General features: G+C 45.5%; 1 protein-coding gene and 1 long non-coding RNA gene across 2 annotated transcripts in view; one reads left to right on the top strand and one right to left on the bottom strand.

The window, feature by feature from the left end:
- SACS (sacsin molecular chaperone) overlaps positions 1-12,370 on the bottom strand; it is a 39,852-nt gene extending 27,482 nt beyond the window's left edge. Inside the window, exons 1-5 of the mRNA XM_077745351.1 lie at positions 12,287-12,370; positions 11,059-11,144; positions 7,521-7,632; positions 4,191-4,337; positions 1-1,223 (exon numbers count right to left, since the gene is read on the bottom strand). The exon at positions 1-1,223 is cut by the window's left edge and continues 215 nt beyond it. Coding sequence (XP_077601477.1) covers positions 1-1,223; positions 4,191-4,337; positions 7,521-7,536 — 1,386 coding nt within the window. The 5' untranslated portion in view covers positions 7,537-7,632; positions 11,059-11,144; positions 12,287-12,370. The remainder of the gene's footprint in view (positions 1,224-4,190; positions 4,338-7,520; positions 7,633-11,058; positions 11,145-12,286) is intronic.
- A 4,277-nt stretch (positions 12,371-16,647) lies between these two features.
- LOC144216163 (uncharacterized) lies at positions 16,648-20,203 on the top strand. Its single transcript, XR_013330586.1, has 3 exons — positions 16,648-16,776; positions 16,866-16,925; positions 20,055-20,203. It is a non-coding gene; the product is annotated as an uncharacterized LOC144216163 (long non-coding RNA).
- The last annotated feature ends 399 nt before the right edge of the window (positions 20,204-20,602 follow it).

Below are 20,602 nucleotides of genomic sequence, written 5' to 3'. Positions count from 1 at the left end.
GGCGGCCACCTGCCCCGGGGCCCTGACCACGTGCTTCCCTGAGCTCTGGAGGTAGCTGAGCACCGTGGCCGTGCACGCCGAGCGCTCGTCCAGCTCGGAGAAGTGCGCCTGCTCCAGCCTCACCCACTGGCGGCTGGTGGAGTACAACACCGCGTTCTGGAACAGCTCGTGGAACAGCGGCTCCAGCACCGGCTGCCAGTGCGCCTTGACTCTGCTGGCGTCCGGCCAAAGCCTGTAGATGAGGTCCGCCGACAGGGGGAAATCGGCGCTCCTCTCCGTCTCCAGGCGTTTTATGCAATCTAAGATGAGGGTGGCGTAGGCCCTGGGCACCACGGTCACGACCAGGAACTCGTTCCACAGGGCCGCCGGGTCTCTCCACTGGTCCAGCTCCCGCCACTTGATGCTTCTGCGGTTGTCCGTGAGGCCAAAGAAGCCGCTGATGTGAACCGGGAGGCCCGTTTTGCTCTCCTCGCCCGGCGGCAAAGGAAGAAAACAAAAGGCTTTTCCTGAGAAGTCAGCTGTCGCTCCCTTTTCGTCATCGTCTCTTGATAAACACATGGCTATTCCAATGATGGGGACAAATTTCAACTCATCGGCTAAGGAATCCAGCTTCCCGCTGATCCCTCGCCCGCCCACACTGTTACACACCAGCCACGACGTTTTCTGGGCGTCCTTACACTCCTCGTCTTCTAGAACTATACTTATCTGATACGTGACACAGGTGATGCTATTGCTTGGGACCTTCTTACAGTAGTTGCCGATCGCAGCCTCCAGGATCTTTACCGAATTGGGGCGCTCGTGTCTCAGCGCCTCGTTCTCGCTGGCAGTCACTCTGAACACCAGTTTCTCGGTTCCGTCGGCCTCTCGGACGTGTAAGGAGACTTCCTGCACGCTTTTCAGGAAGAGCAGCACCGTGTCCGCGTCCGCCCTGAACGAGTCGAACAGCTCGAGAACCTTCTGCTTATTGTACAGGTTACTGCTAAGCTGCGAAGGCTGGAGGCGAAGAGGGAAACGGAAAAATGTCCCCGGAAAATTGGCATTTGCAAACGTTTCCTTGGTGCTTCCAAAAATGCCAAGAAACGGCGCAAACTGGTCCGAAAGCTCACTAATTTCTTTGCTGTCATCTTTGAGATTCCAACACTGGCCTGATTCGTGGGGCCCAAAAAGCGTTTGGTGAGGGTCTAGCATCCCAATCTGGTCGCCACTAAAGATACAGGGAACGTCTGCAAAGAAAAATGCAATGGTCACGATCGACCCCGAAATTTAATGGACAATTATAATTACACTCCAGAATGACTATCAAAGTGTTACGTGTGGGAAAGCAGAAACCATAACGAGTCTCTAACGCAGATTTATCAAAAACAAAGTTTAGCTTCAGAAACTTAATTCTCTGAGCATGAAACATAATGATTCTCTTTTGATTCAGCCAAAGTAGCAGGCAGAGAAACTTGAATGATTACTGAGAAAATGTAAGCTGTATCTTCAAACTCCCATTAGACAATTAAGATATGCAGAGTATCTGGATATTTAGACGCCAACCTCCACAGCCACGTGAACCCAATTATACAAAATGCGGTTGCATCCTCCGCTCAAAATGAAAATTTCAACCACAGATCCTCTGGGGGGGGGAGGGGGGTGCGGAGCACAGCACAGAGACTGGGCACCGCTTCCCCCAGTGAGCACAGGCCCCCAAGGGAGTCTGAGGGCACCCCCACCCGTGCCTCCCACACGGAGCGCATCTCACCACGCAGAACCCAAGTGCGGGGAGGCAGGAAGTGCACTGTGTGCACAGCGTGGTTCATAAAACTGGTATCAGCTGCTTCGCCTGATTCTCAACCAAAGACAGAACGATATTCAGACACTGGCCAAACAGCCAGGCACACCAGATGCTCTGTCCCCAGAGAAGTTCTTCACCATGGTGCCTCTCTAGGGACTCGCAGGAGTGACGCTGACCTTTGGCCTCCCACGCTGCCGGTAGCGCCTGAGCTTCACGCAAGACACACCTTGCGTACTGGTGGTCACCAAGAGCAGGCTGGGCTGTCACAGACACGCCCTCCTAAGCTCCCAGGTATTCGAAGTAGGAAACACGACACCCACCAAGCCAGCCACTGAATCCATCAACACTGGCCGCAAGGCCCTATTGTCTGCGCTCCCTTTACGCTGCCTCCATCCTCCCATTACCTAAATTATGTCACGGAGAGTCCTGACAGTTGTAAAGCATGACACGTGACCTCTGCAAAGCCCGAGGTTAGACAGTAACACTGTCCCACATACATGTGCTCAGTCTCGATCGGGAACAAATCCACAGGGCTACGCAGACACAGTCAGCTGGACTCTGACTAAATGGTTCATTCCTGCGCAGCAGTCTCCACACTCACGCAATTCACATATGTGCCCCCGTAAAATTTTAAAACTTCCACATGTCAGGGACCTGCGGGGTAACTTGCAAATGGCTGAACACATGAATCTTAACATTCACGTATAATGGCTATAGAATACTGTGATACATGATTTAATATACGATTTACTTAACATATATCATAATAAGTGCAATTTTAAAAATAGGCTTACTAAAGTTGGGTTATAGTGAGGGTGCCCCTATGTTCCACCTGCCAAGGGCCATCCCGATTCAGACCAGCTGTTTGGGTATAATGCCACCCTCCTGCCCTCTGACAAGTGTCCCAGTTGGAACAAAGCTCCGCCAGCTCAATCCCTCCTTCTCTTGCAAGGTCAAAACACAAACAGAGTTTTAAATCTAAAGTGCCAGTTACATAACCTTTTATCACAAACTGCAGTAAATACTGAGAGCTTGGACTCTGGAAGAATAGTCATCCGCTCTTAGAGATGTCTACACCAAGAGTTCCATGTATTTCCTACTCTAACTATGAACCAGAATCCTCATATTCTCTCTAGATTCAAAACATAATTTCAAAGTAATCTTTAAAATATTCAAGGGGCACCTGGGTGGCTCAGTCGGTTGAGCATCTGACTTCAGCTCAGGTCATGGTCTTATAGTTCGTGAGTTAAAGCCCCACGTCACACTCTGTGCTGACAGCTCAGAGCCTGGAGCCTGCTTCAGATTCTGTGTCTCCCTCTCTCTCTGCCCTTCCCTTGCTTGCTCTCTGTCTCTCTCTGTCTCTGTCTTTTTCAAAAACAAATAAACATTAAAAAAATATTCAGATGTTGGGGGCGCCTGGGTGGCTCAGTCGGTTAAGCATCCGACTTCGGCTCAGGTCACGATCTCACATTTCACAAGTTTGAGCCCCACGTCAAGCTCTGTGCTGACAGCTCAGAGCCTGGAACCTGCTTTGGATTCTGTGTCTCCTCTCTCTCTGCCCCTCTCTGACTCGCACTCCATCTCTCTCTCTCAAAAATAAACATTAAAAACATGTGCTTTAAAAAAATGAATAAAATAAAATACTCAGAAGTTTAAAAAGAGCAACATTTTTATGAGGAGAATGTCAAATAACCAGAATCAAAGAACTTCACTTTGGCTGTTATTCAACACTACTGGGTATTATACTTTCCTCTTTAATCTCCTTTTTTTAAAATTTTTTTTATGTTTATTTATTTTTGAGACAGAGAGAAACAGAGCATGAGTGGGGGAGGGGCAGAGAGAGAGGGAGACACAGAATCCAAAGCAGGTTCCAGGCTCCGAGCTCGGAGCCTGGCATGGGAATCAAACCCCTGAACCGTGAGATCATGACCTGAGCCGAAGTCGGCCACTTAACCAACTGAGCCACCCAGGTACCCCGTAATCTCTTGATATTTAAAAATATGTACAAGATTATCTGTGAAAATTAGCTGGTCTGACTCAAAGATGCTCAGTATAGAATTTTTATAGTAACAATTTGCGTAGGCGTGTCAAAGGCTACACTTCAAACCTCACCTAAAATGACTTAATAGATACCATGACACTGATCCCACTGGACCACGAGGACATTAACTTTTAGCCTCACATGGTGACGCTTTGCTGTGGCTACCACGGTAACTAGAAAACTCAAGACACGCTGACATTTCATTGGCATGCTTCTTGCCGCTGCCAGAGAATCTGGAAGGTACCTTGTAAACCGGTATCATCTGGAAAAGATGCCTTGAAAACGGTATCATCTCCAAAGTTAGCCAGATAAGTTACAAAACACAGGTTACAATACTCGGCACTGGCGCACCAGAGAAAGTGAGTACTCTACCTGTTATGTGGTAGACAGAGTTAAACCCGATCCCGAATCTTCCCACCTTCAGGGGGTCGTCCTTCTTCCTGCTCCTGGCTATCTCCTGAATGCCGTGCCAGTCCTCGGGGGTGAAGACCGCGTTGTTGTACACGTAGAGGGCGGGCCCTGTAGGGGAACGTACATGCAGGCGTTCAGATGCAAGTACACAGAGCGTGCGGTGCTCTCCCGAGAGCTTCCTCTACGTAACACTGCCGGATGGAAAGAAGTGAACAGAATGACTGAATCCTGCACTGTCATTCCAACGTTCACAGTGAAAACAAAACCATAAACTGACAGTAAAAATTATTAGCAGAAAAAAGCGTTTTGGCTGGTCAAAACTCCGAAAAGGAAAAATTAAGGATGTTATGGTACTTGGACATCCAAACCAGAGGGCAAACAAGGAAATTAGTCAGAGTACATACTATTACTTTACAAACTTTGTTCCTAAATAGCACGCTAAATTTTTTTTTTTTTGTAAACAAGATAACCTGTAAATGTACTACGAGGACTTGCTATCTACAACAACCTTGTTAATATATTATTTCGTAAGGAGGAAAATAATCCTTCAGTCATGTTAATAATCACCTTGTTTGTTTTCATTTCCATCAGCCTCTGGATTTTTCCATACAAGGCGTTACTTGTCTCACTACAATAATCATTAATGTGACAAATTTTAAAATCAGCACTTTAGAATAATGCTACCCTGTTTCCAAGGAAGTTCCTTTAAAAAGTTCTCTTTATAATTAAAAATATTTTAATTTATAATATGAATTTATAATTCAAAATATTTTGGGATNNNNGATGTCTTTCTTTGAAACGTCTCTTCAGAATCTCTAGCATTCTTTGAACATGTTCAACTATAGTAATTCATTGTATTTAAAAATAATTAAAAGTTTTCTTTTAAAAAGCTGCTGAAATAAACAGATACACAATAAAGTACAAAGATCTTAAATGTGTCGCTGGATGAATTCTGACAAAGTGAATAAGCCTGTGAAATCTCCAACTAAATGAATATAGAGAACATTCCGGCACCCCCAGAAGCCTCTTTACCTGCACCTGTGAATTCCAGCTCCGATAGGAGGATGTTGGCCATTGTTTGTTTTACAAAGATGGCCTGGTTGCTGTGTGTAAAACAGTCTGAGAAGGAAGATGAAATTCCCAAGCTCATCTGAGAAGGAGGAGCCCACAGCGGGTGAAGGGGGCTCAGACCCTCAGACCCAGCTCCACCGCTGCCAACTGAACCCCTTCAGGCAAACTGAAGTTAAGGCTCAGTTTCCTCGTCAGTGAGATAAGCATGAGCACAGTCCCGCCTCGCAAGGAAGTGCAGAGGCTCAAAGGTGATCACACAAATGAAGGCCTTGCTTAATACCCACCACCAGAGTGAACACCTACCAAGTCAGACATTGCTTCTGCTGAAATCACTAGTGGTAGACGATAAGTATTTATGATTAACAAAATAACTATTACAGGAATCTTAATAAAATGAGTATCTTGTCACCCAACAGCTGACGACAGCTGGCTCGCATCCAGTGGGCGGTGTCTGGTTCTGCCCACGGCAAGTTTCCATCAAATACACCTATGAAGACACAGAAACAGGGACCACGAAAGCTCACAGCACAGAACACAAGGACTGGAAGTGAAGCTCTGGCTTTCTTCTTTCTAGAAAGAACCTGCGTAACTAGAAGGTCTACTCCAGGGAATTATAAACCCAGCAGAGAACACCCCGCAAAACAGCACCAGGAAGGAAGCCCAGGGCCGGCCTGAAGGAAGGCCCCTTCCCTCCCACCGTCAACCAGAAAATGCCAGCTGCCCAGCCGCTTTTATAAACAGTTGTCATGTCACCAAATAACAGATGTGCCTTCTTACGGATCCAAACCAAGTGCTTCACGGGAGAAGGAATTTCCTCCTCACATCCCCGGTCCTCAAGGTTCACTGACCCAAAACTGTTTGGGTCCCATACGTCCACAGGTGATAAACACCCCTGTATGTGGCCCTGCCCTGGACTCACTGGCCTCTGGAGCGCCCCTTCCACTCGGGTTAGTGGGGGTCTGAACGGGGGGTGCACAGACGAGCCCCACCACAGTCCGCAGAGAACTGGGAGCATCAGCTGGAGGCATCGCTCCTCGCTGGCTGCCGCATCCAGCAGGTAGAATCCAGTTCTGTTTGAATGGTTTCAATCAAGGGATTATCTGCTCATACCCATCCTGGACTCGGGAGGAAGCTCTATATATTTCACCTGCGTCTCCATCTTGACTCTCACCGAATCTCTGCCTCCATCATCCATGCAGATTGACTTTAAAATCCCCCCCATCTACCCTGAGCAAAAGGACATCTGTTGGTTCTGAGAGCGAGATAACAGAAGAATAAAAGTCTTGAGAGAATTTTCTCCAAGAAAAGCTACAGTTACCTGGGAAGGACAGGTTAGCAGCAGGCCTGCGATCTACTTTCTCCTTCTAAAAGGGAGCGGGGAGAGAGAGAGGGAGAGGGCGCGCACTCAGCCAAACCTCCTTGCAAACACACCGACAACAAACCTCTGGGCCAACACACTCATGCTGTTTGCTAGCAGGGGAGTCTAGTGGATGCTTTCAGAACTTGACTATAAATAAACCTGGACTTTACAGAATTATGAGACACAACTCCCTGAAAACCTCACAAGCTACTGAATTACCGGAGAAAGACATGTACTTGTTTTACGACCGTGCGGGTGCTGGCCTTCACGACACCCAGGGGCCCCGGTGTGTCCTGACACGGCAGGAACAGCCGCGGCAGGAGGAGCAGGGAGCCCGATGCTTCTCCACCCTCCCTTTGCGGTGTCTCTGGATTGACCACATCCTTGAACTCCTTACTGGTGGGAACCAGGGTGAGATCTCCTCCTCCTTATGCACCTGACTTGACAGACTGAGTCTTTTGTCCGGTCAGAGCACAGATCTGACCAGAGACGAATGTATCGGCTATGGTAAGTGTTATGCACATTACGTTTACGTATTTAACAATAATTCTGATCATCTAAATCCAAAAACATCTTTTCAAAAATATATGACTTACACCTCTTGAAAAGTATGTTCAGGGATGTCAGAATCAATCTTTATTTTGAATAACTTCCCATCAGATGCAGTCAGAGGCAGTCACATATAGCCTCCATTTGACTTGTAAGCTTCACTAAGAGTCATGAACATTCTCTGAACACAGCAGGCCCCGGAGCAGGACTGAGGCATCCGGGGTCTACTGGTCACGGTTCTGCTACTGGCCTACCTGTCCTCGTCCTTCTTCCGGCCCCACACCAATCAATAACCAATCACTGAGTCTTACCCTGATATCGTGCCATGTCTTTTGACCACAGAGTCTCCGTTCCGTACTGAGTTTCATCGTATAAAAATTTAACTTCAGTGGCCCCCGCGTCTTCTGCATTCTGAATTAATTCCTAATCAAAAAACACACCAAAAAATAATATTTAATAATATCGCATTCCGTTGCCCATCTTTGAATTTACCTACACTATTTAAAAAAAATTTTTTTTAATGTTTTATTTCTGAGAGAGAGACAGCGTGAGCAGGGGAGGGTCAGAGAGAGGGAGACACAGAATCAGAAGCAGGCTCCAGGCTCTGAGCTGTCAGCACAGAGCCCGACGCGGGGCTCGAACCCACGAACCGAGAGATCATGACCTGCGCCGAAGTCGGATGCTCGGATACTCAACCAACTGAGCCACCCAGGCGCCCCTTATGTACACTATTTAAAAAGCAATTACAGGGGCGCCTGGGTGGCTCAGTCGGTTAAGCCTCCAACTTTAGCTCAGGTCNTCTCTCAGAAATAAATAAAACATTAAAAAATAATAATAATAATAAATTTAAAAAAAAATAAAAAGCAATTACATGTCAATCACAGAAACCAACTTTTGGCATCATTACCTGAAAATCTGGTAGTGATATGACGGCAAGTAGCTGTCACATGCATTTAGGAACATGGTTGAGAGCTCGTGAGTCCTTCCCCAATGACACACTTCACCTGCAGTCGTTCACTTGCTGTCTCCTATCCCCCAGGACAGATCCTGACACTGCTTATAAACTCTTACAATCGACACGAGCCTTCATCCAAAAGAAATTACTCCATTTCCGAAAGGTGCAGAGGTGCTTCTGTTTCTGGGACGGGCACATCTTCCTCAAGCAGTTACCAAACAGACCCTTACCACTCCCTTCCCGAACTTCCCTCCTCTGAGGAAAAATGTATCGGTTCGTCTGTACTGATTAGTATTCTGCATTCTCGAGATGCTGGGATACGACCCTGTCCTTCCCCTGCACTACGGCTGAAAGCTTCTCCGCGGTCAGGACTGACTCACTCCTTCCTCACAGAGAAGGTAGCAATGTGGTTTGTGTGCTGGATGGGTGATCACACTGCTGCAATGTACACAGGAAAGCAAACTACAAGGGTTACACCCATCCGCAGTCGCGAAAGAATCCTTATTCTCGCCGACCCCAATCACTCTGGCAGCCCAACCAAAAACCCACTGGGCTCCGGTCCACACGAGGGAGCACTGCCAGGCTCTGAGATCTGAGTCCAGCTCTTAAGGCCAACACCATACCCAGCAAAACTTGAAGTGAACTCGAGATACTATCTTGTCTAAAGTAAGGAAAAGTCAGCAGGTGACAAACACCTAGATGAGCTCTGATGTAGACGAAACCAAGTCAACTGGTTATATTTTAAACGGATGGGTCTTTAAAACACAGCACTTCAGTCTGTATCATTCACCCTAAGTGAGAGGAGGGAGCAGTGCGGATGGACCAGAAGTGAAGAGAGCTTATACTGGCCCAATGGCAACGCCAACAAGCAGAGGCTTCACCAGGCAGGAAAGAGACACGGTGCCGACAGGACGTGACGCACCGTAAGACTGAGTGACTGGGAGATGAGGTGTGGCCCTACAGCTCACCCAACGCACACCGAAAGGCTGGGGAACCTTATCCCAACTGCTATCCCACTCCAAACATGAACATGTGAACCACGCCCTTAACTACCTCCTTATCATCTGCAAATTCCTATTTAGAAAATTAACGATTTCTCAAAAGATTTTTTTAAAACCTATCTCTACCCTATTTAGTCTAAAAGAATCCCTAAAAAAATAGCAATCTTATTTACAGTAAGACATTATAATATAAAAGACAGAACTAAGAATTAAATAGGTAGCAAAATACAATGTTTACCTACACAATGACAGCACTCTAGAAGCTGGATCTTGTTTTCATTTGGATATCTGTTAGTGATTTGTGGGTACGTGAGGGAGGAGAGAGGTGGACCACTGGAGATAAAACCCGTTAAGTCCCAGGCCCCAACGAACAGGCTCAAGTTGAACAAAAAATAGGATGGGATGCTGTCAGGGGATCTCTTTCAAACGAATTGTGAGAAGAGGCAATAAATGTGCCAATTTGCATATGACCTTGGGCAAGTCACCCAAGGTAAACTACCTCAGACCTGTTCCAGCAAACATCCCAAAAGATGGTCCTAAGTCTAGGTAAGTTCTATGATCCCTATTAATTAAATCTGTAAGTGCCGAGTGCGACCACAATATCCAAAGAACAGAGATTATATTGAGCCGCCCGCACACAAATACACGTGCTAAGAGCAAAGGACCACTGGCTGCTTGCTAACTTCGAGGCGTACAAAGCCCTCGCCCAAACCCCTGCCCTGTGTCCCCAAGGTCCCCAGTCACTTGCTTCAGAACTGATGAGCCCCTACTCCTATTGCCACCAACTAAATCTTCACGTAAAGTTGCTGGGCTTTGGGGCGCCCAGGTGGCTCAGTGGGTTACACGTCCAACTCTTGGTTTCATCTCAGGTCATGATCTTGCGGTTCGTGAGTTCACACCCCGCGTTGGGCTCTGTGCTCACAGCTCAGAGCCTGGAGCTGCTTCGGATTCTGTGTCTCCCTCTCTCTCTGGCCCTCCCCCACTCTCTCTGCGTGTGTGTGTTTCTCTCTCAAAAATTAATAAACATTTAAAAAAAGGAAAAATACACAATAGTTGATCTACTTTTACAATTAATCGAGGACGTTTCTTATTAAGCTTACACACCAAATAATTTTTTTGCAGGATCGTTTATGAGGGCTTTCTTTTATGGTTGTTTGGCTTTTGTTTTTTGGTTTTCAATGAGTATATTTGAACTAAAAGAATATACTGTAAACAGTATTAAACAACCTAAAATCATTACCCTGTTACATAAATTCTCCTAAGAAGCAAACCTCTAAACCCTGAGGTCAAATGTGCTCATGGCCCCTGAATGTGGCTTTGCATTAGTTTGTTCATCTGGTTGACCAGTTGGTTTGTAGCAGCCCCGCATGATGTTCCACAAAACATTTATAAAATTACATCATGAACTTGCATTAAATTATTTAAAGGGGTGCCTGGGTGGCTCAGTCGGTTAAGCATCTGACTTTGGCTCAGGTCATGATCTCACGGTTTGTGAGTTCAAGACCCACACTGGGCTCCATGCTGACAGCTCGGGGCCTGAAGCCTGCTTCGGATTCTGTGCCTTCCTCTCTCTCTGCCCCTCCTTTGCTCAGGCTCTGCTCTCTCTCTCGAAAATAAACATTAAAAAAATTTTAAAAATAATAAAATAAAAAACTGTTCCTAGAGCGACAGTGTGCTTGACTACAGCACACAGTGCGTGAGTGGGCCCCTCTGAAGCCCCCCGTACTTACGACGGCTACACTTCCACCGCACCCCACCCACAGGCTCAGAGGGGAGGAAACGCAGCTGCTCAAATCTATGCAAGATTCTTCGAGAGTTAGAACACTACCAGGACTTCCACCGCTTTGTTTTTTATCAAAGTAAATTCACACGCATACCCAACGCACGCCCTACCTTAAGAATCTGTCCTCCTTCTGGGTATCTTCTTAAAATGTCCTTGAGAAAATCGACGAGCGGTGGGGTTGTTTGACCAAATCGCCCTAAAACACAGAACACGTGTAAGACACGACTTAGAAGGAAAACCCCACAGCTGTTACCCACATGCTACTCAGTTCCAAGGCCTAGAAGGTTCACATACGCTAGGACTTCACACGTGTCTCTGCAGCGCTCAGCTCTGGAAATGTACCTGACTCAGCGGATGCCGCAGAGGGCAGAGCATAGTCAATCTGTCAAATCTCACCATTTTTAATGAAACTACAAAATTCCACTTTTAAAAAATGTTCAAAACAGGGGCGCCTGGGTGGCTCAGTCAGTTGGGCAGCTGATTTCGGCTCAGGTCATGATCTCATGGTTCGTGGGTTTGAGCCCCGCGTCAGGCTCTGTGCTGACAGCTCAGAGCCTGGAGCCTGCTTTGAATTCTGTGATTCCCTTTCTCTCTGCCCCTCCCCAACTCAAGCTCTGTCTCTCTCTGTCTCAAATATAAAATAAAAACATTTTAAAAAATTAAAGTAAAAAAATAAAAAATGTTCAAAAACAGACTCTATGTCACAAAAGATTATTAACTCAAAAATAGAGAGCATGGGGGTGGAATGCTGCTGTTTTCCAAAGCAAGCGAAATAAATGGCATTACTTAATGGGTCCTTTGCCTCGCTAAATAGTAAGCCAGAAGCAGTGGTGGCTACGAGCACATTGCTAATCTTCTCAAACTCAACCGATGTTTGGGTTATTCTCAAATCGGCCCAGTCACTGTCCCCAGAACTGTCCAGTTCAGATGCCCTTACGCATTTCTTAACCGAGAGATTCTTAGAACTGACTGCCCCGTTACCCTCAGAGAGCTGACCGGGAAGTACAGACAGGATGGGGAAAGAAAAGCAACTTCTCAGATGCACAGGAAAAAAAAATCTGTGCTTAAAATAACGAAGCCATCACTACAAATATGTCTGCATCCCTTGGGTACAGCACCTATCAGGACACCCCTGCATGACTCTGCTGGGGGGGGGGAGGGGGTCCTGTAACTCACGCATTCATAGATAAACTTCACTAGCTCCGCCCACCCTTGTTTTCCACCCTGACCCCGGCTCTCATCACACCCCAGGGAACACACCTTCACTTCCCTTCTAAAACCTAATTCTTATGCAGCTAAAATGACATATGTATGCTCCTGGTAAAATCAGTGCAATACCTCCCCCTTTTAAGCCTTTTGATTGAAGGTTTACAAAAAGATGACAATTTTCCAAAGTCAGATCTCCAATCTTGATCCAGTCAGATAACTGAAAAAAAGAAAAAAGAAAAAAAAAAACAATATGTATGAAGAGCAATACTGTTCATTCAAAATGATCTTGATATTTTTTTCATGTAAGAAATAATGGCTGTTCACCTTTCTTATTAGGGAACAAGTTGCTCTGGAGAAGTGAATATTTCAAAGAACGGAAATTTAGTCAAAAAGTGTATTGAAAAACGGAAAGGACTTTTCCTTAGTAATTGCAAACAGATAAAGATGCATGTATCTGCCTTAAAATAACTTAACTTTGTTTACGATAAATCAGGATCATCAATATAAACAAAACCTTTCATTTCACATTTCGAAAACATACGGCTCGGAGGCGAAAGCCAGATCACCCTTCTCCCCAGCGCCCCACTCAAGTGCTAATATGGAGCGACCTCATACCGGTCAACGGCCTGTCAAAAGTTACTCAAAAGCTCACCTGCACAAATCTTCGTAATTTACCCTCCTCAACAAGATGTGAAGATGTCATTTACCGTATTAAAAGTTCACTATTTCCAATGCCTACCACCATCCCCCACGGAGATCCTCCAAGGTTCCTAAAGGTCAACCCATCAGAAGTGACCTCACCGGATCCCCTTCCTAACCCTCTGTCCCCTCTCCGTATCTCAGTTAATAGTGGCACCTTCTAACTATTCGCCTTGGAGGGAATGCGGGGAGCCATGCGCTCTCTCTCTCTGCAAACCACATGGCCAATTACCCCCAGATTCCAGCATGTCCATCCCCACTTTCCCTCAGACCTAACTTGCTCTTCTCCATTTCCAAGTGCTCAGACGTTCAGTATTTCTTGAATTTGTATAACAACCTCTCATTGGTCTCCTTAGTCTCTGTGTGTTATCTTCATTCTAGTCGCCACTGCTAAAATTCAAACCAGAGCATGCAGTTACAGTTCCCAGCTTATAAAGCACTTTCACATACATGTTCCCACTGCGTCTTAAAGCAAGCCTGTGAAAACGCCCTGCACAGGAAATATGAATGACAATAATCACAGCAGACCTGTTGTTAACCACAATAATTTTGGAAACAACCCCAATTCTATAACTCATTGATAGCACGGAACATCACCCAGCAATGAAAACTGGGTTAACTAAACCGCACATAAGTTTGGGCGAATACTCATAACACAATACTGACTTTAAAAAGCTAATTCCTAGTTACTACATATAGAATAATAAGCTTATAGAGTCCATAAAGAAGTAAAAGTAAACAGTATGTTGCTCGGGTTATATATTTAGGTTACAGACACACATACACACATACATGGATATATGTGTTCCTAGGACTATATATATACATACATAAATATACACTTATGATAAAACTATTAAAACAACTACAAAAAAGAGAACAGAATAATAAATGCAAAGGGGTAAAGGAGCAGAGATGGACACACAGGCTGGGGTAAACATAAACTATCCACAGTGTTTTTGTTCTCTATTCGGATGATGTTATCAGAGTTGTTCGTTCCACTGTTAATTAACTACTTAATTAATTACTAAAAGGGAGCCACGCATAAGCCAAGGATTACTAGTCCAGTTCAGTATAGCTAAGATATAGCTGAAGGCAGAAAGGCAGGAAGGGAGGAAGGGAAGCCATTTTTCATGCAGGAAGAAGTCTGCATGTCTTAAAAAGGACTTGAAAAGGAAGAAAACAGGTCACTAGACACAGATGTAACTTGCTGTGTGAGTCTGACAGTGAATGCTTTGGGTGCTGTGTAATCAGTGGCCCATCTACAGGGAAGTGATTCTCCCAAAGAGAAACGGAGCAGCACAGATAACTGACTCAGCTGGGCTATCAGCTGTCCCCTCCGGAGTCTGCCAAGATTAAGGAATCTGGCTTGGCCTCTCCTTCCTAGACCCTGCCTCGCTCCAACCAAGCAAAGTAACTATGGTCCTCCTCATCTCCAAAAGCAATGAGATCTTAAAAGTTGTCCGTTTAAGTCTTTATATACATATATATTTTTTTCTGAAACAGTAATTATAAAATAATTTGAACATCTAGGTCTCTGCCCAGCGTCACCCTCCCTCAAAAACCTCAGTGATGATCATTTTCATTGACTATGAGACAACAGCTCTTTCCAAATTATTAAGCAAGCAATACAGTATTAATTACAAGCTGGGTCTCCTGACACTTCTTCCTTTGCTCAGTTGTCAAGGACACAAGAAGGTTCTAAGACTCAAGAGTTGACAGAAAGGACATTTTTGATCAATTACAAGACAGGAACGTTAAGTAACGCTTCCCACCTCCGAGTTTGAGGCTTGACCACATTTGGTTCGGAGGAAACAGCTATAATGAGACAGTCTCTTCATGAGACAGGAGGTAAATGACGGCCTTACACAGCCCACCCCAGGCCAGGGAAAGCAACGGAGAGACCAGGAGAAGAGGAAGGCAGATGACCCGGAAAGACGGAGGGGCTGAGAAAGAGCCTAACGCCGACGATGTTCCGTTCCAACCCCGACCAGTGAGTGACACGGAGTCATGGACAGCGTCTGCCTCCTGCTTACACTGACCTAGTTAGAATTCCATTCTTTCCGGGTCTGCGGCTCGTGAACATCCCTGGGCAGACCTCCTGCCTCGCTCTACATCTACCCTCTGCCCTGCGCACCTGCACACGCGCACATCCATGTGTACCAAACTGCTGTTAGCATATCTTTCCAAGGTCCCCTGTATACCCTTTCCTTCCAGTTTCATCGCGACACTCGGTCACAGTCTAGAACCTCGCTAGCTGAGGACAGCACGAGTTTCCTAACCAGAACCCCACCCCCTTCGCCCAGCCACTCAGTCTGAAACAGCCTATGCACCACGACCACATTCACTGACCCATATCAACGCTCTGCACAGATAACCTCCAAGAATATTTCCAGAGGCAAGACTGAGCCACAGGGTTTGACCACATGTAGGGCACAAGATGACAAAGCAGGCCCAGAGGAGTAACCAAAGAAGTGGGTACAGAACCAGGAGACTATACACGGGAAAGCTGAGAGACAGAGCTGGGCCCAGAAAAGGAAAGAATGACCGATACAAATAGAAGAACAGGCTTCTTAAATTGCTCCTCAATTCTGTCCAAAGTCCTCTATCAAGTCACCGTCTACATGTACCACACACCTTAGCCGCTGATAAGGAGGGCTGCGCCGCGCAGGAACATAAGAACAGTTTAACTGTTAATCTGTGTCTGAGTGGTCAAGAGACCATGGTGTGGACCCTGGTACACAGACGGTCGAGATTACGCTGAAGGATTAAAACCCACAGGTACCAAGTACTACACCAATGTTCGTATTAGATACAAATGCGATACTTCTTTGGTCATTCTGTGAGGCTCAGTATTCCTTGTGTATCTGATGAACATTTTGTTGCCTCTTATCCTAGAAATGATCTTTCACCTTCTAAAAAGTGAAGGTATTTATTAGGATAGAATAGGTTAATTTTCAGTATAATGTCTCCATCTAACTCCTTCTTGAAAAAAGTTTAGTTTTTTCACCACTCTTAAATATATAGATCACAATATGAAATACTACTCTCTTTCAAAGTTTTGATCTAAGCCGTTCATTCATTTGCACCTCAGAAATTTTAATGTAAATGTATTCCTCAAAATACGAGTTTCTATAATATAGCCTGAAGATCCTTTCCCTAAATTTCTGTGATTTAAAAATGGGGGTGGGGTGGGGAGGGGAGAGGTGCTGAAGGTGAAGATCATTTCAATTCAATATACAACACAATTAGAAAACCCTGAGTAATGGTTAAGTCCCTTCCAAACAAGTAAACAACAACGAAAACCCTCTGGCTATAATGCCCATGGAAAAAAGATCTTCGTTTCAGGAAGTGAACATTAACGGCGGGCAGGGTGACACAAATGCTGAACCGGTAAATCAATTAAAATGACAGCCAACGAGGGGAAACTCCGTGCGCCTCTGACCAGGCTATTTACAGAGCGCTATGTCCAGGGTGACCATTAAATGAGCATCTGCCTTCCACGACGCGAGAACCAGCGCGCCCAGTTCACTCCCCCGGCGAGCCCACCGCCCCGNAAGCCCGTCTCGGCCGAGATGCGCTCCTTGACGTCGCGCACGGTCCAGGACGCCCCGGCGGCCACGGTCCTGCAGCCCACGCAGCCGGGGAGGACGGTCACCCGGAGCCACCTGTGCAAAAGGCAAAGGGACCGTCAGTGGCGGCCACGTGGGGGCCCCTCCCGCGCGGGGTCTCGGTGGGGGCGGGGGAGCCTCGCGGCCCTGGGCTCGGCCCGGNGGCAGTACGAGCGGAGCCCTCATTGAGAGAAGCCGGGTGTTCTCCCTGGCGGCGGTCAACAGGGCCATAAAATGCAGAACTAGACATTCCTGGGGCCTACACCTCCTTCGCCGCTAATGACTCTTAGTCTCTGGAAGCATCTCCAAGTAAGATTGATGGTGGCCTCTTAGGCACAAGCCAGAAACGTGGTGACTGCAGACTAAGAGGCTTCCACGGTTTCGTGTTTGTTTTTAAGGCACAAAAGTAGGATCAGGGGTTCCGTCTGGCGGAGGAGGGAGCAGTAAGAAAGCGACAGGTGAGAATACACGTGGACACATCCTATGACGTGTTGAAATCTATGTAACTTATTTTGGCCATATTATTTTTTATTGTTGGTAGCCTAAGTGTTTTCCCATCACACCTGCAAGCTCCTTGATATCAGAAACAGGAATCTTTGAGTTGATGCAATCGCCCAAGAGTAACGAATGCTGCCTTGTAATTTGAAAGCGTGCTAGCCTGACGAAGCTGCAGAAAGTATTGGTCTTTTCCTCTGGTTTATTTCTCATAGGTGTAGATGAGACACATCAGGGGCGGGGGAGGGGAGGCAACATCTAACATCTATTACTACCATTCAAAGGCTACGTCCTGAACAAGTCAACTTGTGTGCTTCTTGTTTAATACCCGGAATAGAATTACATTTTAGTGTTGGTGCAAAAAAATAATTTTAATGGCTGTTTTTCAATGATCGTTTCTCCCCTTCTTCCACCAAAAAAAAAAAAAAAAGATTACTGAGAGCTAGTTATCAGCAATAATAGAGTACCCATACAGCTGTGCCATCCCTTTTAAACATATTTAAAAAGGATGTCTGGGGGCACCTGGCAGCTGGGTTGGTTAAGGCTGGGACTCTTGATATCAGCTCTGGTCATGATCTCACCGCTGGACGGGCTGAGCCCTGCATCAGTCTCTCTGTTGACTGCACACAGCCGGCTTGGGATTCTCTCTCTGCCTCTCACGCGCGCTCTCTCTCTCTCTCTCTCTCTGACCTCTCCCACTTGCATGCGCACTCTCTCAAAATAAATAAACATTTTGAAAAGGAAAGTCTGTAAATCATGCAGCTCTTTCCCTACTTGGAACAAGAAAGCACAGTCAATCAGAGGAGAGGCTAATATAAGGTCAGGCCAGAAAACCCTAACGGATGAATATTTGCTTTTTCAATCAGACAACACTGTACATGCAAATGCATTAGAATATCAACAAGTAGAAAGAATGAGCTCTCACCCCTCTGCTGAGCACGATCCCCCCAGAACAAATCCTCCACACAAACCCTTTGATAACCCCCAGGTCTACCTGCTTTCCTTATGTTCTCTCCCAAAGAGACAGACAAACGTGAAGTGGTGCAGAGTGAAAGCCTTGATGAAAAGAAATGCCCTTCATGTAGGGAGTTTCACAAGAAGTGAAGCAGATTTGGCTGGGAAAGGGGGCTGATTATAAGTACCTTTAAACATCTGGAATTCCAAGTATATTCAGGATACACTTTAAAGTGTTAGCCCACATGGGAAATATAAACCTGGAACTCAACCGGGATATCAAAGCTACGGATATAGATTTAGAAATCTCTTGTTCAATCATTCAGATAATATTTATTAAACCTCTCCCATGTGCTAGGTGGACACATTTCTAAATGACAGGAACACAACAATGAACAAAACAAAGTCAACATCTCATGCTTGCATTCTAGGGAAGGAAGACAACAATTAATAAATAGACAAATGATATATGAATTCATCCTACCATGGCAACCAAGTAGGGACAGGTACTATTTAACGGTGGGGGGTGGGGGGAGCTGGGGCAGGATGGGATAAGAGAGGAAAAGAGCTAAGATGGTCATAGAACTTTCTAAGAAATGACTTTTGAGAAGAGGCCTGAATGAAACACAGGAAAATGAAATTATCCAGAAGGAGGTTATGTGAGAAGAAAGGGGGCCAGAGTAACAGCTGTACCCCACGTGTCCCTCATCTTTGACCCTGAGCTAGTATCAGCCCTTCCTACCTGTTGCTCCCTCTACTTTTCGCCTGTCCAACCCATGTCCCATCCCACCACAAAATCAAAGTTGGAATTGACGTCTATTCTGTTTGCTGATAGTTTCTCAGAGCCTAAAAGAGGTCCTAACACAGAATAGGTGCTCAATAAATATGAAGAAAGGAAGTAAGTATTGAGGGAAGGAAGGAAGGAAGGAAAGGAGGGAGAAAGGAAAAATGGAAAGAGGAAAGAAAGAGAAAGAAAGAAAGAAAGAAAGAAAGAAAGAAAAGAAAAAAGGAGGAAAGAAAGGAGGGAGGGAATGAAGGAATTACGTAAAGGAAAGGAGGGGAGAAAGAAAGGGAGAAAAAGGAATAAATATATATCTGGAAAATACAGAAAAGTATATAAAAGCTCACACATTATACGTAATTCTAACACCCCCACAGAAACAACATTTTTATTGCCATTAAATTAGGAACTTTTTATATGATTACACTAATACTGTGCGTACACCGTGTTTTTCAAATTTTTATCACTGTATAAATTATATTTCTAATAATTGCCTAATTTTCCATTGAGGAGAAATATCTTAGGCTACTCAACCCTAATGATAAATACAAGGGCATTTTAATTTTTCAAAAGTGCACAGACCAATAAATATCTCTGTTCATGAACTTTCACCACTATTTGAGATGAGAAATTTGTAAAAATGACGCATTCCAATAAATGTCTAGCTGAGCCTTAACTCATTCTGTAGGTGTATATGACAAAATGCAGAACAGCAAGAACCCAAAATCATAGTCTCTTCCTTTAGAATGAGTCAGGGGCACCTGGGTGGCCCAGTCGGTTAAGCGTCCGACTTCGGCTCAGGCCATGATCTCACGGTTTGTGGGTTCAAGCCCCACGTCGGGCTCTGTGCTGACAGCTCAGAGCCTGGAACCTGCTTCAAATTCTGTCTCTCTCTCTCTCTGCCCCTCCCCCACTCACATTCTGTCTCTTTCTCAAAAATAAACATTAAAAAAATTAAAAAAAGAATGAGTCCAGACTATAAAAAAATTGGGGAGTTGTGAGACCCTCCTTTCAGCCTATTTCAGTTGCAGAGATGAACAAATGACATTATTTTATCGCACAAGCCAGACTCAGCAGGACAGAAGCAGAAAACAATGTTCTTCTCTCTCACGAGCCGTGTTTCAGTTTGTTCTGGTACTTCTTTCTTTCCCTTTCCCGGGATGACAGAGCCGGGGCGGGGGGCGCATGGGCTCTGGCTTCCCCATCACTCCAAGGTGATAAAGATTCTCCGGTTCCTTCAAGTCCCTAAAATGACTCCTTTCAGTCAGTGAACAGCCTTCCCAGGGTAATAACCAAAACACCAGTTCAATCCAATGTGAAAATTCTTAAATAGTAACTGGGCTTTGTTCTAATTTAGGTTCACCGTGTCAACTGCAGTGTGGAAGCGGAGCTCAAGGTCAAGAGTTAATTTCCCCTGAAACAACATTCCGTGATTTTAGGAAATGGAATGTGCCCGATAGCATGTCTGTGATCAGAGAGAAACAATAAATTGGTCCCTTCTGGAGACTGTGCAGCAGTTATATAAAGACAAAAGAATGACAAATCATTGTTCCTTGATTTAATGAGTCAGCATAAGGCTGTTTGGCTTGAAAATAAAAAGATGAGGATACGGTGGATATGTGAAGTCCTAGAAAAAGGAGTGAAACTCCTAAGCCAAACAGAAAAAGAAAACAATCTCTAAGGGAGAGAAAATGGGGCCTATAAATCATGGAGTCAATAAATAGAAGTGAAGCTGAGGAATCCCAAGTAGCTCCGTATGATAGAATGCGAGGGTAGAATCTGTGCAAAAGTATAGAAAATATGATCCGAGGGCAGCCTGCAGGAATGTGGTCATGAGGGGCTCCTGGGTGGCGGTTTGTGGGTTCAAGCCCCACGTCAGGCTCTGTGCTGACAGCTAAGAGCCTG

This window comes from Crocuta crocuta, unplaced genomic scaffold, assembly GCF_008692635.1.
Source record: "Crocuta crocuta isolate KB4526 unplaced genomic scaffold, BGI_CrCroc_1.0 scaffold258, whole genome shotgun sequence".
Taxonomy (NCBI): Eukaryota; Metazoa; Chordata; class Mammalia; order Carnivora; family Hyaenidae; genus Crocuta; species Crocuta crocuta.
The sequence above is the reverse complement of the archived record's forward strand: the minus strand, read 5'-3'. Positions and strand labels throughout refer to the sequence as shown.